General features: G+C 43.5%; 1 protein-coding gene across 2 annotated transcripts in view; it reads left to right on the top strand.

Moving 5' to 3' along the window:
- Nucleotides 1-19,187, top strand: part of sorl1 (sortilin-related receptor, L(DLR class) A repeats containing) — a 238,369-nt gene that overhangs the window by 130,242 nt on the left and 88,940 nt on the right. For both annotated transcript variants that reach the window (XM_085967698.1, XM_085967697.1), the window contains exons 15-20: nt 2,989-3,117; nt 3,458-3,543; nt 5,629-5,801; nt 7,652-7,783; nt 10,168-10,259; nt 17,462-17,708. In XM_085967698.1, coding sequence (XP_085823824.1) covers nt 2,989-3,117; nt 3,458-3,543; nt 5,629-5,801; nt 7,652-7,783; nt 10,168-10,259; nt 17,462-17,708 — 859 coding nt within the window. The remainder of the gene's footprint in view (nt 1-2,988; nt 3,118-3,457; nt 3,544-5,628; nt 5,802-7,651; nt 7,784-10,167; nt 10,260-17,461; nt 17,709-19,187) is intronic.

The raw sequence follows: 19,187 nt of genomic DNA, 5'->3' as shown, positions 1-19,187 counted from the left end.
TGGCCTAGAAATTCAGTTTGCGCCCAAAGAGGGCACTCAGTGGCTTTTGCGCCACTGGCCACACCTACCGCGATATTTAGCGGGGCGCTAATGGCGGCGTTAGCCTGTAGCGCTGCGCTGCCATTGATGACGTCATCGGTGTGCGCAGCGCCCCGCTCCCGCCCCGATCACCATATTTGGTCGCGCCCGCCTCTTCAGCGCCGGCTGCAAAGAGTGACCGGTACACGGGCCTACCTGTGGCGGTAGTGGCGCTTTTTCGGCGGCCGCCTGCCAGCACCTCCGTCCCCGTCCTCCTACACCCCCCCCCCCCCCGAGGCATTGCTGGCTGCTTCCCGAGAGCCCGGCACTTCTCCTTGGTGCCGGGCTCATTTGCCGGCACTCGCGAGTGGGGATCGCGCTGTTGCAGTCACCTCCCCCTTAACAGTGGGAGGAAGGCCTGCAGTACCGCAGCGTGCCGTGTGGCGCTGCAGCCCTTAGCGCGCCGATATTCAGGGTGAGCACCCCAAGCGGGGCGCGGGGAGCCTCGAGTAGCGGCCCGCTTCCATTTGGGGCGCAGAAACTGAATATCCGGATGGCGCAAGTGGCTCCGCTCGCAGCGGTAATTCCGGCGCCCAGGCGAGCTTGGCGCCCCAAACGGCGCCCAACTGAATTTTTAGCCCTATGTTCCCTGACATCTCTGGGAGGTTATTTGTGTCCTCCTTTGTGAAGACACAACCAAAGTATGTATTTAATTGGTCAGCCATTTCTTTGTTCCCCATTATAAATTCCGTTGTCAATTTTAATCTTTTTGTAGAGGTTTAATGCAAGCTTGTGATACATAATGTATGGGAAAGAAGTTATTCTGGGCCTTCTTGCATAATGGGCCATGCCCTAGCTGAGGAAGACAAGGTTACCTGATCATGTCCTTTGCTAGTGTTGTGCGAGAAGGTTGCTTCCTGCAGAGAAACAACTTAGCTGTCAAATTTTGTTATTGCAGATCATGGCCCCTATTGGAAGAGTGCAATATTGTCTCTCATGTATTTGAATGCATCAACCATTCTTCCAAAATGCACATTTATTAGTTTATTATACCCAGTTAAAAATCCTTGATAATTAAGTAGTTGCAACAAAAAAATATTTGCTTCAGCCTGGATTTCCCGATAGTAATAGTTTACTCCTTTGCCCAAGGATAGTTAAGCCAAGCAGATGAAGAAGGTCCCAGGTTTGATCTCCAGGTTGTGCTGAAATAACTGATCTTAGCAGGGATGACAATAGGGGTGCTCAGGGTAAGGATAGGATTGGGTTTGGCATTACTGTCCCACCACATGATCCAAGAGCTTGCTGATGCTTGCTGTTTAGGCTCGTGTGAAAAATGGGCACTTGGGCACTGTATCAGAGGGTAGCCAGCATCTGGAGAACTGTATCAACCAAGGAGTTGACGCCTTCATTAGAGCAGCGGAGAATATAGTTGTGAAGGGAGTCTGCTTAAACCCTGCTCATTTTGGATTTCGCAAACTTTACATTGTATTTTTTTGATGCAAATTCCTGCGATACTGGAATGTGCATCAGTCCGAATATATAAACTGATCACCAGCAATCCTGAAAACCAGCAACTTGTTGCTGAGAACACGAGTGAAGAAAGTTACTTGTTGAAGTTCCAATGATTTAGGAATGTTGCACTCATTATATGAAGCTGAGTGTCAGAAGATTCTGAAATTACATAATCATAAAATTTAGAGCGAGGCCATTCAGGAGTGAAATCTGGAAGCACTTTTTCCACACAAAGGGTACTAGAAATCTGGAATTCTCTCCCAAAAGATTGTGGATGCTGGGGGATAGTTAGAGCTTTCAAGACTTGAGGTCGATAGATTTTAGTTGGGTAAAGGTATTGAGGGACATGGAGTTGAGGTAAATATCACTCATGATCTACTTGAATGCCGGAGCAGGCTCGAGGGGTCATTCCTGTTCCTAAATTTAGCACAACTCCATGTATTTACTAAGGATTTATTTTTCTACTGCAAATCTGTATTGATTTTTGTTTGTTTGAGTATTCATTGGTGGATCTTCCATGGAATTGCTTGCACTTAGTTGCAGGATATGGGGTTTGCTCAGTGTAAAAGCGAAGTGAAATCAGAATGGCAAGCATATCTGGGATTTGGAATTAATTTTGTGCAAGATGTGCTCAGATATTGTAGTCGTTGTCTTTCGTATGGTAGTAGCAAATCAAATCAAATGTCAATATCCAAGCCAGATATCCAGGTCAAAGCTTCCAGTGTAACAGCGTGGATATCTCGCAGGCTGCCTGCGAATTTCCTCTGAGGGCAGTGCTCAATGATGTGCTCCAGGGTCTGATCAGGAGCTCCACAGTTGCATGATGGGGATGCTTTAATCTTCCATCTATGGAGAAGGTGGCAGCATCTACCATGACCAGTTCTGAGGTGGTTGATGGTTGGCCACTGTTTGTGAGGAAGGTTTGATCCTTCAGGTTGTACTGTGGGGTCCTCTATAAGGAATCCATTCCGTATGTCATAGTTCCTCCAAGCGTTTCGCCATCGGTCATCAAGGCAGAGGGGAGATTGCTGAAGGGCTTCGGCGGCGGTCCAGAATGGCCGTCTAGATTTGAGACGGGTTGGTGGTAGGTTGTTCAAGTCGGCCTGGATCGGCGTGTCTTTGCTGGTGTAGCGGTTGTATTCTCTGGAGACTGCATATTCGCAGCATAGGTGTGGTGGTGCGATGTTTGCAAGCACAGGCAGCCAAGGTGTTGGTGTTGATAAAAGCATATTGTAGTGAGAGTTAGTGTTTACTCGAAATTTATATGTATATTTGCTGTTTGAAAGCCCAAACACTTTTTGCAAGGTTTCTTAATTATTTTTACATACAATCCTATTCTTCTCAAATGCTAGTCGTTTTGCTTTCCTTTAATATTTGTGAACAGTGTTTTGTTGAAAATGCTTCAAGAGTGCAAATTTCCTGCCAATAATTCTTTCTAATATATATACTCTCCTTTAGTGACTTCGGCTTCAAGCTGAGTGAAGACTTCTCATCCGAGGTCTGCGCCCCTGATCCAGAGTTCACGGGCAATATGTTCGCTCCACCTGTGCCCTGCCCCATTGGCTCTACATACAAGAGAACAAAGGGGTAGGTATTCAATAACTAAGGACTGCTGTTGTGTGTTTAAACCATTCTCAAATCAACTAAAACTAGACTGTTTTTACAATATTTATAGAATTAACTTTTATTTATATGGCACCAATTCACAACTTCAGGACATCCCAAAGTGCTTTGCAGTCAATTAATTACTTTTGAAGCCTCGTCACTGTTGTAATGTAGGCAGTTCTGCAATGTTAACCTGGCTGAAGATGAACTTGATAATCAGTCTATCTGTGTTTATTTTGGATTTAAGAATGATTAACTGGAAATGCCATGTGATTGATTTAGTCCCAGTGTAAATAGACATGTTCCTTATTTGTTTACCCAGTTACCGTAAAATCTCAGGTGATACTTGTCGTGGCGGTGACGTCGAGGCTCGTTTGGAGGGGGAAATGCTGCCCTGTCCTGTGGGAGGTAAGTCGTAACCATTTACCTTTACCAAGGCTTTTGAGGTTGTAGTGACTGGTAACCAGGTGCAGCATTAATATAATGAGGTTTCGTGGGCATTGGTCTGAACACATTTATGGATATCTTATCCTTATTTCTCCCATTTGTTTTTGGAAATGTTGACTCCTGCTGGGGTTCAATTCAATGGTTGGTTGTCTGCCCTTGGTACCTCACCAAAATGTCAATTCTTAATACGTGAGCTTTTCTTTCATCAATTGTGTAGTGTCCGGAGTATATAATAAGTTGAGAGGGGGTTTGGTGAGAAGAGGAGTGTGGTTATGGTCATTTGAGGTGGTTTAAATATTTGGATTGTGGTTTTCATTTCCCATTGTCAATCTGGAGAGGGGGAAAGCACAAGTTGTTACCCATAGAGAATGGGCAGTACCCCTCCCCTGATAGGTGGCGAGGTACAAGAGAGATCGAATTGTTTAATTTGCTTGGCAACATGGGCAAACATGGAGTATCACCTGTGTGGTAGGATGATTGCTTTCCACAGAAAAGCAGAAACTATTTACAAGGCAAAACCCAAGGACTGTTCCCCAATTGTTCAGTGGTCAGCAAAATCCCCAACATGAACATTGAGAAAAATATGCAGGAATGATATCACATAGAGTGACACTTGCAAGATGGGTGTGAATGTATGGGATGGGGTAATGCTCACAACTGTTGTCGTAGTGAGTAACGGGATCACATCAAGGTCTTGTACATGTATTTGGAAGGGAAAGTCTTCCTATTTTTCTTGCAGAAAGGCGTGGAAGAGAGTGAATGAAAAGCGAGATAAACAGATAGAAACAATCAGAGAAAATGTGAAAACAACAATAGCTTGCATTTATATAGCGCCTTTAACGTAGTAAAACATCCTAAGGCGTTTCACAGGAGTGTTATCAAAAGAAGTTGACACCAAGCCACATAAGGAGACATTAGGACAGATGACCAAAAGCTTGGTCAGAGGTAGGTTTTAAGGAGCGCCTTAAAGGAGGAGAGAGGCGGAGAGATGGAGAGGTTTAGGGAGGGAATTCGGAGCTCAGGGCCCAGGCAGCTGAAGGCGTAGCCGCCAATGGTGGAGCGATTAAAATTGGGGATGCGCAAGAGGCCAGAATTTGGAGGCGTGCAGAGATCTCTTGAGGGTTGCAGGGCTGAAGGAGGTTACAGAGATGGGGAGGGGCAAGGCCACGGAGAGATTGAAAACCAAGAATGAGAATTTTAAAATCGAGGCGTTGCCAGACCGGGAGCCAATGTAGGTCAGCGAGCACAGGGGTGATGGGTGAACGGGACCTGGCGTGAACTAGGATACGGGCAGCTGAGTTTTGGATGAGCTTAAGCTGATGTAGGGTGGAAGATGTGAGGCCGCCCAGAGAGTATTGGAATAATCAAGTCAAGAGGTAATGAGGGTTTCAGCAGCAGCTGAGCTGAGACAAGGGCGGAGTCGGGCAATGTTCTAGAAGTGGAAGGGAGGCTATCTTGGTGATGGAGTGGATATGTGGTCGGAAGCTCATCTTGGGGTCAGATACGACACCAAGGTTGCGAACGGTCTGCTTCAGCCTCAGACAGTGACCAGGGGAAGGGATGAAGTTGGTGGCTAGTAAGCAGAGCTGTGGTCAGGACCATAGACAGTGGCTTCGGCCTTCCCGATCTTTAGTTGGAGGAAATTTCTGCTCCTCCAGTACTGGATGTCGGACAAGCAGTGCAACATATTGGAGACCGTTGAGGGGGTCAAGCGAGGTGGTGGTGAGGTAGAGGTCAGTGTCTTCTATGTACATGTGGAACCTGATGTTTTGTTTTTGGATGATGTCACTGAGGGTAGATGAGAAATAGGAGGGGCCCAAGGATAGACCATTTGGAGAGGCACAGACAATGGAAAGCAAACCAAGGTTAGAGGGTGGACAAAGAATTTGCAAGTGGGGGATGAACAGGGCATGTTATAATGGTATTGCCTATAACTGAATGTTTTGGGCATGCAATTGTTTAGTACTGTAGTGCCTACATATTGTCATGCACCATCTACACAGTTAAGGCATTTAAATAAATAATTTTTTTTGATTCTGCTTGCAGAGGAAAATGAGTTCCTGCTTTATGCTCTAAGGAGCTCTATTCATCGCTATGATCTCTCCAGGGGTACAGATGAGGTATTGCCTCTGCAGGACCTACGAGGCACTGTAGCTTTGGATTTTGATTACGAAGGCAACTGCATATATTGGGCCGATATTTCGCAGGATGTTATCCAGGTGAGCACAGTCTGCTACTCTTAATTTTGAGAGGTGAGATAAGCAGTATATAAAACTTTGCTGATCTGTTTTAATACAACAGAGAAACCATATATTGGTAAAAAATCACTTTCCAGCCACTGGCCTCCTTTTATAAGCTAGTTCATTATCAGCCTGTTAATGGTCTCTTTTGTCAGATGTCATGGAACGATTTTGAGGGGGCTTGGGTTGAAATATGATCAAATTATTATTTGGACTGTGAATGTTACCCAAGTTTGACTTATTTAGGATATTTTAATAAATATCTTGAGATTTTAATCATGTTAAATGTATGTAACATTTAAAATTATAATTCTACTTTATTAAGAGGGTTTTTTGGATGGTGTAACCCCGTCCTTCAGAGATGCGTTTGAATTCAATTCTTAACATTGCAGCAAGACTTGCATCTGTAACACTGCCCTAGTTTTGTTATACAGCGGTGAGACCTGTAACTCACCCCTGAGTGAAATAAACTTTTGTGCAGACTTTCATCTTGTATATCTTCAACTTTACTACCTTTGGCATATGAAGATTTCGTCCCACTTTTCTGCCGTAAAATTTTATTGAACTACTTTACATGCATAATAACATACAATATGCGAGGTCCCCTGGTGACGAGACTTCAGTAGGTCTGTGGTATTGCATTGTTGTCAATGCATGAAGAACTGATCAATCAGCTTTGTTATGAGAGTTGGTTGCAGACACTTTGAGTACATAAAAGGGAATGTGAGCATTTTCACAGGTGAGTATTTTTATTTTGTTGGTGTGAGTAACATTAATGGCTCTACATATTTCAGAATCGGATCATTCAGAGCCTAATGGGATATTTTTCATCCAGCACAGTTGAGCAAAGAGAGTTGTATTCAACATGAAGTATGGATTTAGAATAGAGGAGGGGCCAGAGGCGGGGGGGGGTGGGAGGAGGAGGAAAGAGGGAGAGGCGCACACAGAGGGAGGGGAAAGAAAGGAAGGCACGAAAGAAGAGCCAAGGGTAAATGGGCAGAATTTAAATCCACAGTTTTGCAGGCACATTAACTGCATCAGTAGTTGTTGATTTGGTGCACGGATCAGGCATGTTGGAATCTGGATAGAGATCTGGGCCAGGAGTAATTGGATCCCAACTCCTAATCAGTGGATTTGCAAGTTATTCTCTCAGAGTCTTCAGGGATCGATGTGCATCAGATGAGGGGTGCTAATTCCTTTTCAAAATATGGAACATACAAAATTTAGTTTCAAGTTCAGATTTTTTTTTTTTTAAACTGCAAATATCATTGCTGTTGTGGAACTGTCTGACATTTGAACTCCCAACAACACCAGAAAATGAAATGGAATGTTTCTAATACGCAGTAAGATGTTGTATGGTGTTTTTCTTCCGTCAGATGCACAGCGTAAATTACGACGGGCAGCTCCCTTTCATTAAGTTGCAGGGGATGCATGTGTCTTTACAGGTCTGCTCCTGGGCCCAGCGAAGACAGCCTTTCACGGCCAGTGGAAGGGTCGCTCTGGCTGCCTGTCAATATTCCGTGGTTTAGTCAGTGACCGGGTAGTCTTGGTGAGGGAACATGCGGAGTCCACCGGTACACTTGGGGACATCTGCGACCGGTGGGCGCTGTAAGGCAGAGTGTCTTATCGACATCAATAATAATGTAGTGCTTTAAATTTGTTTATTTTGGTTTACTTTTTTAAATGTGTGTTAATCTTGACAGAATGAGGTATTGAAAGCCTTGTTACAGTGGTCCAGTGATATACAGAGCCATTCATATATTGCTTTAGGTTATAATTTAGTTCCCAGATTTCCAATGTTCTTTAATAATCGATTTTTCTCTGCTCAGCGTTTGTGCTTAAATGGAAACACGAGCCAGGATCTAATAATCAAGGATGGCCTGCAGACGGTGGAAGCTTTAGCCTTTGACCCCATCAGTCAGCTTCTGTACTGGATAGATGCTGGAGCAAAGAAACTTGAGGCAAGTCTAATACATGGTTTGTTTAAATATGATAAAGATAATTTATAAAAATTGCAATGTGTTAAATGCCCGTGACCCATTAGAGCATTGGTCAAAGGCTGGGCTGGTCCTCACAGCGAGAAGTGATTGGTTTAAAGCCACCCTGGCCCATAACTCCACCTTGCAGTGGCTGGATCAAAAGTGTCATGGACAGCAGTCTGCCAGACTCCTCCACTGAGTGATGTGGGAGTGAGAATGGGAGGAGTAAAATATAAATGTGAATGGGAGGACTTCATAATGTAACTTGCAGTATATCAGAAACCAGTGCAGTTGGTGCTAGGTTAATTGGCACTTATTAATAGATTATTCTTATGATCTACTTGAAATAAGTTTGACATTGCTACTGCATTTGGGTCCAAAACCTTGCTGAGTGCATACTGGTATCTTTGTACAATCGTTCCTTCTTATTAAACTGGCTGTAGCTTGTTTGAAAGCTGAGGTTTAGCCTTTTTGACATCTGATGAAGGGGTTCTGTAAGGCATGTGTTGCATCAGTCCTTGCACTGGTAGTTGATAAATAATGCTGGTATATCCAGAAAGATATGACCAGCGTAGCACATGTGTGCTGCATGTATTCAGTGACAGGAATGAGACATTACTGACTTCTAAGTTTGCCCCCCCCCTCTTTTTTTTTCTCCAGCTATTCTGTAGATGGTGATTCACGGTGAACTATAGTTCCTTGAACCTAGCTAGTCAAGTGGCACATTCTGTATAAGAACATAAGAATTAGGAGCAGGAGTAGGCCGTGCGGCCCTTCGAGCCTGCTCCGCCATCACGGCTGATCCTTTTTCTGTCATTCTGACAGTATTTTCAGAACAAGACCTTTTTTTAAAACCGCATTGTAAACTGATACATCGAGGAAAAATACAATAACTTGTATCAAATCTAATTACATCTACATTTCAGAATCTTTCAATGCAATTGAAACAATTTAGTATTCCTGAAATTCTGAACACATTGATTTGTCACGTTGATTTAGACGCCTCTGCTTCACTTGCTAAAGTGCTCTCTAACCTTCCTTTCAGTTGCCCAACATGTACCAAATCCATTCAAATACCACGGCAAATAGAAGTTTATTCTTTTTTTTAAAAAAAAAGTAAAATAATGTTTTCATCAAATAAGAGTTCATTAAATAAACTCCACCTGGAATCTAATCTTTCAATCAAGTATTTGGCAGGTTTTAACCATTTTGGTACGTTTTGAGCCTGGACTGTCAGCCGGGTACAAGATCAGCTAAGCCTCAACCCCCACCTATTTCAACATATAGAACTTTGGATAGTGCTCAGAAGTACAAAGTCAGGCTAACATGGTGTCCCTCTCTCCTTCGACCCTACTACTCTGCTGGCTGCGATGGGCTAATTTGGCGCAGATCAGAGATGAAATGTGGTACTTGCAGGCTGTCCGACTCCACACCAGACTGTGCTGTGTAGTTTAAAAATTAAAACCGAAAATGCTGGAAACACTCGGTAGGTCAGGCAGCATCTGTGGACAGAGAGAAACATAGTTAACGTTTCAGGTCGATGACCTTTCCTCAGAGAACTGTGTTGTATAGCTTCCCACTGAACTGCTAGCCTTGAACGTGCTCTTTGATTTTGGATAATATTCCTTCCTTTATTAGAAAGAAAAAAACGCCGAAACCGGTGTAATAGCTTGGAAGACGGTTTCTCAACCTTTTTGCTCTATGACCAGATTGAGATGATAAGATTGAAAACTTCTTGCGTCAGGCTGCTAAGAACCTCAAGTGCAAAGTATTTAGTCTGTTTTGCCCCTATTGCAAGTGGATGCAGAGCCACAGCACAAAAACTGATTGTTAACCTGACATTTGTAGCCATTCCTTAGGATGGCTGGTGTGGAACATAAAGATCACATGCATAGGAAATCCGACTGTGAAGTCAAGATGTTGCTCGGGTAGTGTGGAGGGACTTTTACATTGCTTCCAATCTATGTTCTAGTTGAGATGGTGCAAAAATATGAATGAGTGTTCCTCAATGCTCCCTTGAACATAAAATTCCCCCAAAATAAACGCATGTAATTCTGCTGGATGTCTATACGAAGATTAAACTTGGAGCTTTTACTCGGAATGAAGCAGTCATCAACGGGACAGTCAGTTCGATCAGCGCTTTGAAGTTAAATTTTTTATTATGGAAGCTGACTCCTCCTACCCATGTATTTATTTTTTAATTCCAGTGAATAAATTCAATGCAGTGATTTGATATTGATCTATTGCAATAGCACATACCCAGAGCTTCAGTTTTGCAAATCTGGTTGGTTAAAGAATAAAGCCTGGGGAGAAGAAAGAAATTATAAATTTATACGTTTTTTAAAATTTACTTTCTCATTCGTTAGGTTTCAAACCCTGATGGAGACCTTCGCCTCACTCTGCTAAATTCCACCATATTAGATCATCCAAGGGCTCTCGTACTAATTCCTAATGAAGGGTAAGTTTCCAGCACTTGTGTCTCTGTCGTGTGTAACATTGTATGGTTTGCCAGGAAAACCCCAAAAGTTGCTATAGGGATTAAATATGGAAGTGTAGGAACTGGGGTTCCTAGCCGAAGAATTGAGATCGACTCAGAAAATCAAAAACAATAAAATTTAATGAACAAACGAAGCTGTACAGGAAACTGTAGGATACAATGCAAATAGGTCTGGTCTGCTTGAAAGCCTCTCTGGAAAACTGCTAGAAGGTTCCGAGCTCAACTGCTAGCAGGTTCCGAGCTCTACTGCCAGCAGGTTCCGAGCTCTACTGCCAGCAGGTTCCGAGCTCTACTGCTAGAAGGTTCCGAGCTCTACTGCTAGAAGGTTCCGAGCTCTACTGCTAGAAGGTTCCGAGCTCTACTGCTAGCAGGTTCTGAGCTCTACTGCTAGAAGGTTCCGAGCTCTGACGTCATGACGTCATCAGGTTCTTCCCGCCGTTGAGAGATCACGTGACAGACGGCATGACGTCATCACGCGGAGTACAGGAAAGAAGCCCTAGTACAGTTAACAGATACATTAAAGGTGCAGCCCCCAGCTGTACTACATTGCTGTAAAAGGAATTATATACAATTGTCCATAATCCTCTGGTGGTTCCATGGTGGAACTATGACCAGCAGTAGTCACGTGCAGCTTCCAAATAGCCTGCATCCAGGGGCGGTATCGAGGAGCAGCAATTAAAAGGAGGGCTGGGAGTGGCTCTGGGGTAGTAGTGGGCAACTATTGATAACTTCATGGAAGCTATGCCGCAATGAAATGAAGCCAAATGATGTACTAGTTTGTGTTGACGGTCACTTCGAGGAGTTGGCTGTCTTTGACTTGGTGATAGAGTGGGAGCGAACCAGATATTGGAAGGCACCATCACTTATTTTGGTATAAAAGTGTTGCCCATCACTAGCACATTCCCGCCACTCAATACAGTAGTGTTCCAGTACCTCGCCAGTGAGTCTGTTTCCACCTTGCCTCAAACACTTCCCAATGTTGACTGATTGGGAAGTGAATTCATACAGGCCAGCTTACAAATGGATTGCTTTCATTGTTAACATCTGTAAATTTGGTTCATTGAAGCTGCACTTTGCTAACACTAGAGGGTGCTGACATGCACTAAATTACACGCCAAGCGAATTTCTGCCATCCAGTGGCACAGGCCCGCATTGCAAGAGCTTCATGTTGGCAGCTGATTTTAGACGAGAAGGAACTGCCCCTTCACTGCGTTGCTTTCATACATAGATTGCCACCTGTGTGTATTGATTGGATGGTCCATTTTTTCGGTGGGTTGTACAGACACACAAATGTCCACATTAAAATAAATTATTAATGAATAGTTTTTAATGCATTTCCATCAGTAGGAAAGCGAACCTCAAACTCATGCCATTATGCTGAGCCTTGCCCTCTGTTTTGCCCTTTTACCTGTTTGGCTTTAGAATCGGCAAAAAATGAACAGCCTTTTCCTACAAAAACAACTTTTGATTTTTACAGCGCCTTTACTGTAGTCAAACGCCCCAAAGCGCTTCACAGGAGCGTTCTCAAACAAAATTTGACACTGAGCCACATAAGGAGAGGTGACCAAAAGCATGGTCAAAGAGGTAGGTTTTAAGGGGCGTCTTAAAGGCGGAGAGAGAGGCAGAGAGATCCTAAAACAGGATGAAACTGGAACTGGATATTGTTCCAGCAGGACCTGTATTTGATTAGTTTGGATTTCCCCCATGTGGATTATGTTCTTCCTCCCTCCCTCCCTCGAGTTAAGTTAATGCATTTCTTGGCTGCGGAAACAGGCAGGGGCCTCCTTCCAGGTCTCTGCCGCTTATCCTCTTTAGACACCTGCCAGGCAATACAGAAGAGAATTTTTACATTTGATTAGGGGCCCAGAGAAAGATGCTCAAATGGAGAGCTGTGATCTGCACCCGCCGGTCCCTTGCTTTTTAAAAAAAACTTCCTTTCTGCCACCATTACAAATCAGGGTCAATTGGAGATGGGGGCGAAAAACATATTGGATGGTTAAAAGACGATGTGATCTGGCTCCACCACCTTAGAAATAAATGGTGACCCACGTTACAACAGTGACTCCACTTCAAAAAGCACTTCACTGGCTGTAAAGCGCTTTGAGAAATCATGTGGTCGTGAAAGGCGCTATAGAAATGCAAGTTTTTCTTTCTTTACTGCAGCTAGCAGGACCCAAAAAAATGTGGGTCTGACTCTGGTACCCAAAGGCTCTGTGCTTTATATTCGAAACTAACAGTGATATTGGGAATACTGCAGGTCTGCTTTTTTTAAATTCGATTTACATAAGAACATAAGAAATAGGAGTAGGCCAATCGGCCCCTCGAGCCTGCTCCGCCATTCAATAAGATCATGGCTGATCTGATCCTAACCGCCAATCCACTATCACAGAACCATCTCCTGAATCTAACAGAATTAGACACATGAAATAGGAGCAGGATCAGGCTACACGGCCCCTGGGCCCGCTCCGCTACCCACAGGGCCATGTCCGATCCGAACCTAGACTCGTGTCCAAATTCCTGCCCGCTCCCCGTAACCCTTAATTCCCTTTACTTCTAGGAAACTGTCTATTTCTGTTTTAAATTTATGTAATGATGTAATTTCTGCAGCTTTTTGGGGCAGCATATTCCATGGACCTACCACCCTCTGAGTGAAGTAGTTCCTCCTCATCTCAGTTTTGAAAGAGCAGCCCCTTATTCTAAGACTATGCCCCCTAGTTCTAATTTCACCCATCATCGGGAACATCCTCCCCGCATCCACCCGATCCAACCCCTTCACAATCTTATGTTTCAATAAGATCGCCTCTCATTCTTCTGAACTCCAATGAGTAGAGTCCCAATCTACTCAACCTCTCCTCATATGTCCATCCCCTCATCCCCGGGATTAACCGAGTGAACCTTCTTTCTACTGACTCGAGGGCAAGTATGTCTTTCCTTAAGTATGGACACCAAAACTGTATGCAGTATTCCAGGTGCGGTCTCACCAATACCTTGTACAACTGAAGCAATACCTCCCTATTTTTATATTCTATCCCCCTAGCAATGAAAGCCAACATTCCATTGGCCTTCTTAATCACTTGCTGCACCTGCATACTAACCTTTTGAGTTTCGTGCACCAGGACCCCCAGATCCCTTTGTACTTCAGTACTTTCCAGAGTCTTGCCATTAAGATAATAACTTGCTCTACGATTTTTCCTGCCAAAGTGCATAACCTCCCACTTTCCAGTATTGTATTCCATCTGCCAAATCTCTGCCCACTTACTTAGCCTGTCTATGTCCCCTTGCAGGATTTTTATGTCCTCCTCACTCACTACTTTCCCTCCCATCTTAGTATCATCTGCAAACTTTGATATGTTACACTCGGTCCCCTCCTCCAAATCATTAATATAGATTGTAAAGAGTTGGGGACCCAGCACTGACCCCTGCGGAACACCACTAGTTACTGATTGCCAGTCTGAGAATGAACCATTTATCCCAACTCTCTGCCTTCTGTTAGATAGCCAATCCTCTATCCATGCCAGAATATTACCCCCAATCCCGTGATTTTTTATCTTAAGCAATAATCTTTTGTGTGGCACCTTGTCAAATGCCTTTTGGAAGTCTAAATATACTACGTCCACTGGTTCCCCTTTATCCACCCTATATGTTACTTCCTCAAAGAACTCCAGCAAATTTGTCAAACATGACTTCCCCTTCATAAAACCATGCTGACTTTGTCCTAATTAAATTATGATTATCCAAATGTCCTGTTACTGTCTCCTTAATAATGGACTCCAAAATTTTACCTACCACAGATGTTAGGCTAACCGGTCTATAGTTTCCAGCCTTCTATCTACTGCCCTTTTTAAATAAGGGTGTTACATTAGCAGTTTTCCAGTCTGCCGGGACCTTTGCTGAGTCCAGGGAGTTTTGGAAAATTATTACCAATGCATCCACAATCCCTACCGCCACTTCCCTCAAGACCCTAGGATGTAAGCCATCAGGTCCAGGTGATTTATCTGCCTTGAGTCCCATTATTTTACCGAGTACCACTTCCTTAGTGATTTTGATCGTGTTTAGCTCCTCCCCCCCCATAGCCCCCTGTTTGTCCAGTGTTGGGATATTCTTAGTGTCCTCTACTGTAAAGACTGATACAAAATATTCATTCAGTGTTTTTGCCATCTCCATATTTCCCACCATTAATTTCCCGGTCTCATCCTCTAAGGGACCAACATTTACTTTAGCCACCCTTTTTCTTTTTATATAACTATAAAAACTCTTACTGTCTGTTTTTATATTTTTTGCTAATTTACTTTCATAATCTATCTTCCCTTTCTTAATCAATCTTTTTGTTATTTTTTGCTGTCTTTTAAAGTTTTCCCAATCCTCTATCCTCCCACTAGATTTGGCTACCTTATATGCCCTTGTTTTTAGTCGAATACTATCCTTAATTTCTTTACTTAGCCACGGATGGCTGTCTTTTACACCCTTTTCTTCTCAGTGGAATATATATTTTTTGGAAGTTGTAAAATAACTCCTTAAATATACACCACTGATCATGTATCGTCTTACCCTTTAATCTATTTTCCCAATCCACTCTACTCAATTCCACTCTCATACCTTCATAGTCTCCTTTATTCAAGCTTAGCACGCTTGTTTGAGATCCAACCTTCTCACCCTCTAATTGAATATGGAATTCAACCATGTTATGGTCACTCATTCCAAGGGGATCCTTTACTAGGACATTTTTAATTAATCCTGTCTCGTTACACAGGACCAGATCTAAGGTTGCTTGCCCCCTGGTCGGTTCAGTTACATACTGCTCAAGAAACCCATCCCTAATACACTCAATGAACTCATCCTCAAGGCAGCCCTGCCCAATTTGATTTGTCCAATTAATATGATAGTTAAAATCCCCCATAATTATAGATGTTCCCTTATTACAAGCCTCAACTATTTCCTGATTGATACTCCGTCCAACAGAGTTGCAACTGTTCGGAGGCCTATAGACTATGCCCACTCGTGTTTTTTTTCCCCTTATGATTCCTTACCTCCACCCAAACTGTTTCATTATCCTGATCTTTTGACCCAATATCATTTCTCTGTATTACAGTGATTCCTTCCTTTATTAACATAGCCACCCCACCTCCCCTTCCTTCCTGCCTGTCCTTCCTGATCGTTAAATAACCTGGTATGTTTAATTCCCAGGCATTGCCACCCTGCAGCCATGTTTCTGTAATGGCCACAAGATCATACCCATATGTAGTTATTTGTGCCATTAACTCGTCTATTTTGTTACGAATGCTACGTGCATTCAGATAGAGAACTTTCAAATATGTTTTGTGACACTTAGTTCCTGCTTTTGCCCTTTTTATTACTTTACCTTTTTACTCCATACCTTCTGCCCCTTCCTGACACGCTCTGGTTTTTAATTTCCCCACTGCTACCTAAGTCTATGACCTTCTCTGTTGTCATTTTTATTATTTGCTCTCTAGGAACCTCCCCCCCACCAGTTAGTTTAAAGCCCTCTCTACAGCCCTAGTTATATGATCCACCAGGACTCTAGTCCCAGCACTGGCCAAGTGAAGCCCGTCCCAACGGAACAGCTCCCTCCTGCCCCAGTACTGGTGCCAGCGTCCCAGGAAGCAAAACCCATTTCTCCCACACCAGTCTTTGAGCCATGCATTTAACTCTCTAATTTTATTTGTCCTAGCCAAATTCGCTCGTGGCTCAGGTAACAATCCAGAGATTATTACCCTTGAGGTTCTGTTTTTTAATTTGACCCCTAGCTGCTCATACTCCTTTAACAGAACCGGCTTCCTAGTCCTATCTACGTCGTTTGTACCAACATGGACCACGACAACTGGATCCACCCCCTCCCACTGCAAGTTTCTTTCCAGCCCAGAGGAGATGTCTTTAACCCTGGCACCGGGTAGGCAACACAGCCTTCGGGACTCTCGCTCTCGGCTGCAGAGAACTCTATCTATCCCCCTAATAATACTATCCCCTACCACTACAACATTTCTATTTACTCCCCCCTCTTGAATGGCCCCCCGTTCCACGGTGCTGTGGCCAGGTTGCTCATCCTCCCTGCAGTCCCTGCTCCTGTCCCCACAGGGAGTAAGAACCTTGAACGGATTTATTGTATGTGGGCATCGCTGGCAAGGCCAGCATTTATTGTCCGTCCCTAATTGCCCTCGAGAAGGTGGTGGTGAGCCGCCGCCTTGAACCGCTGCAGTCCGTGTGGTGAAGGTGCTCCCACAGTGCTGTTAGGGAGGGAGTTCCAGGATTTTGACCCAGCGACGATGAAGGATCGGCGATATATTTCCAAATCGGGATGGTGTGTGACTTGGAGGGGAACTTGGAGGAGATGGTGTTCCCCTGTGCCTGCTGCCCTTGTCCTTCTAGGTGGATGAGGTCGCGGGTTTGGAAGGTGCTGCTGACAGCAATTGCATCCCCTTCCCTTGCTGCCATCGGATGATGCAGCTGACAGTAAGAACTTACTGTAGAAGTGTCACATGAACTAACTTGCATTTATACCAAAATACTAGTACACAGTCTTGCCACGACTCTTAATCCCCTGTGCAGAGATGAACACAACGTTCTTGTACATCCTGCTGTAAATTTCACTGATGAGCAGTATATAACTTCACTCACAGCCTCAAAGATAAATTACTTTTTTTTTTAAGAACTTTAGATTTAAGTGGTGGTTCTTGTCCAGTTTGTTAGTCTAGTGGGGTGCACTATTTGTGGTAATACTTTTTTTGCTTTGAAGAAGAAATAGCCTTTGATTTGGGGTGGGGATGCTGACGAAGTGGTGGTGATGCATCCTTTTGGTCTCTGAGAGACAGAGTCTTATCCATTTTCCTTGGCATAGGTGGAAGTGTGTAGATTTGTGTTCTTATTTTGAATAGTTATTGAAGTTTGAATTTCATAGAATCCAGTTTTTCTATTCCTCCAATATTGCTAGAATTACTTGTTCCTACTGAACCCCTATGTTATGAGATAATAAAACAATGAGAAAGGTCACTACCTGTACTTTTTTTCCTTTTAAAACTGGATTGCAAGCAGTTGTTGTATGTTGTTAAAGGATGCCTGTCCTCTGATGCAGCAAATGTTAGCGCAGACAAATTTAAATATAATGTGTAAGACGGTAAATTTTATCTGTCCTAATATTCTCTCTACAGCTTGATGTTTTGGACAGACTGGGGCGATGAGGCAGTGGGCATTTACAGAAGTGAGATGGATGCATCTAATGCCACTCGAATCATTACTGATGGCATTAAATGGCCGAACGGAATTACTGTGGACAACTCCTGGATCTATTGGACTGAAGCCTATGTTGACCGAATTGAACGAGCGGACTTCAGTGGTGGCCACAGATCTGTATTGATACAGAACCTTCCTCATCCATATGCCATTAGTGTCTTTAAGGTAAGTGACTTAAAATGTCACTTGCAAGAAACAAACCAAGAAGTTCAAGAGGGGTTTAAAAATAAATAATGATTCTGGTAATTGTGAAATCAAATGTTTATGTAGCAGCACACTTGGTCACTACTCCTTCATTTGTTTTTCATTTGAAATTAGCCCTATTTGGTATCCTGATTTTCAAGCTGCTTCTGTATGTTAAGAAATAATAAGTGCATGGGATGTAAGTAGTTTTCATAGTATCATTTTCCTAAAATTAGTTCTCTTTAATTTTGTTCAGTAGCTTGTTTAGTTTCCATGAGTTCCCACAAATAAGTAAAACTGTTGTGATGGAGACAGTTTTACCTAAATGAAACATTTAAGTGCACACTGTCTAACTGCCGCTAAATGTTTTAGCTTGATGCACTGTCGGAGGTGCCGTCTTGCAGATGAGAAATCATTGCTGAATACCAGATGTACTGCATTTTGAAAGGTTAAACAGATGAGTGCTCGAGTGTCTGTATGGATTTTTATACTTGCCCAAGTTAATGTTTATTATTTCCCAGTTTTTCCCCACCCCAATTTTTATCCTTGCTTTCTGAATGAGCCGACGTGCTCCGATTTCAATCCACAAAAAAGAAAGACTTGCATTTCTATAGCGCCTTTCATGACCACCGGATGTCCCAAAGCGCTTTACAGCCAATGAAGTACTTTTTGAAGTGTAGTCACTGATGTAATATAGGAAACGTGGCAGTCAATTTGCACACAGCAAGCTCCCACACACAGCAATTTTTTTTTTAGTGATGTTGATTGAGGAATAAATATTGGCCCAGGACACCAGGGATAACTCCCCTGCTCCTCTTCGAAATAGTGCCATGGGATCTTTTACGTCCATCTGAGAGAGAGAGACCGGGCCTTGGTTTAACGTCTCATCTGAAAGACGGCACCTTCAGCAGTGCACCACTCACTCAGCACTGCACTGGAGTGTCAACCTGCATTTTTGTGCTTAAGTCCCTGGAGTGGGACTTGAACTCTCAACCTTTTGACTCAGGCGAGAGTGCTGCCCACTGATCCATGGCTGACACAAGTGTCAAAAGCCCTCTGATACATCACCCAACTGGCCAGCCTTCATGTGTGAGCCTTTGAAATACCCGGGCCCAGCACTTGAGCACATAATCTAGGCTGATCTTTCGGTGCATTACTGAGGAAATGCTGTATTGCTGGAGGGTGCTGTCTTTTAGGTGAGATATTAAACCAAGATCCTGTTTAGGTGGACATCAAAGATCCCCTAGCACTAATCGAACAGGAGCATGGAGTTCTCCCAGGGTCCCAACCAACATTCCTCCCTCAATCAGCACCCACAAATAAGCAGTGTCATTCATTTAATGTTTGTGGGACCTTGAGATGTGCAATTGGCTGTCACATTACATAAGGTAACTGCAATTCAAAAGTAATTCAATGGTGTAAAGTACTTTGTGATGTCCTGAGGAAGTGACAATGCCCTAA

This window comes from Somniosus microcephalus, chromosome 26, assembly GCF_052327205.1.
Source record: "Somniosus microcephalus isolate GS21.2 chromosome 26, FLI_Smic_1.0, whole genome shotgun sequence".
In the NCBI taxonomy this organism is placed as follows: Eukaryota; Metazoa; Chordata; class Chondrichthyes; order Squaliformes; family Somniosidae; genus Somniosus; species Somniosus microcephalus.
This window is presented reverse-complemented; position numbering and strand designations above follow the sequence as displayed.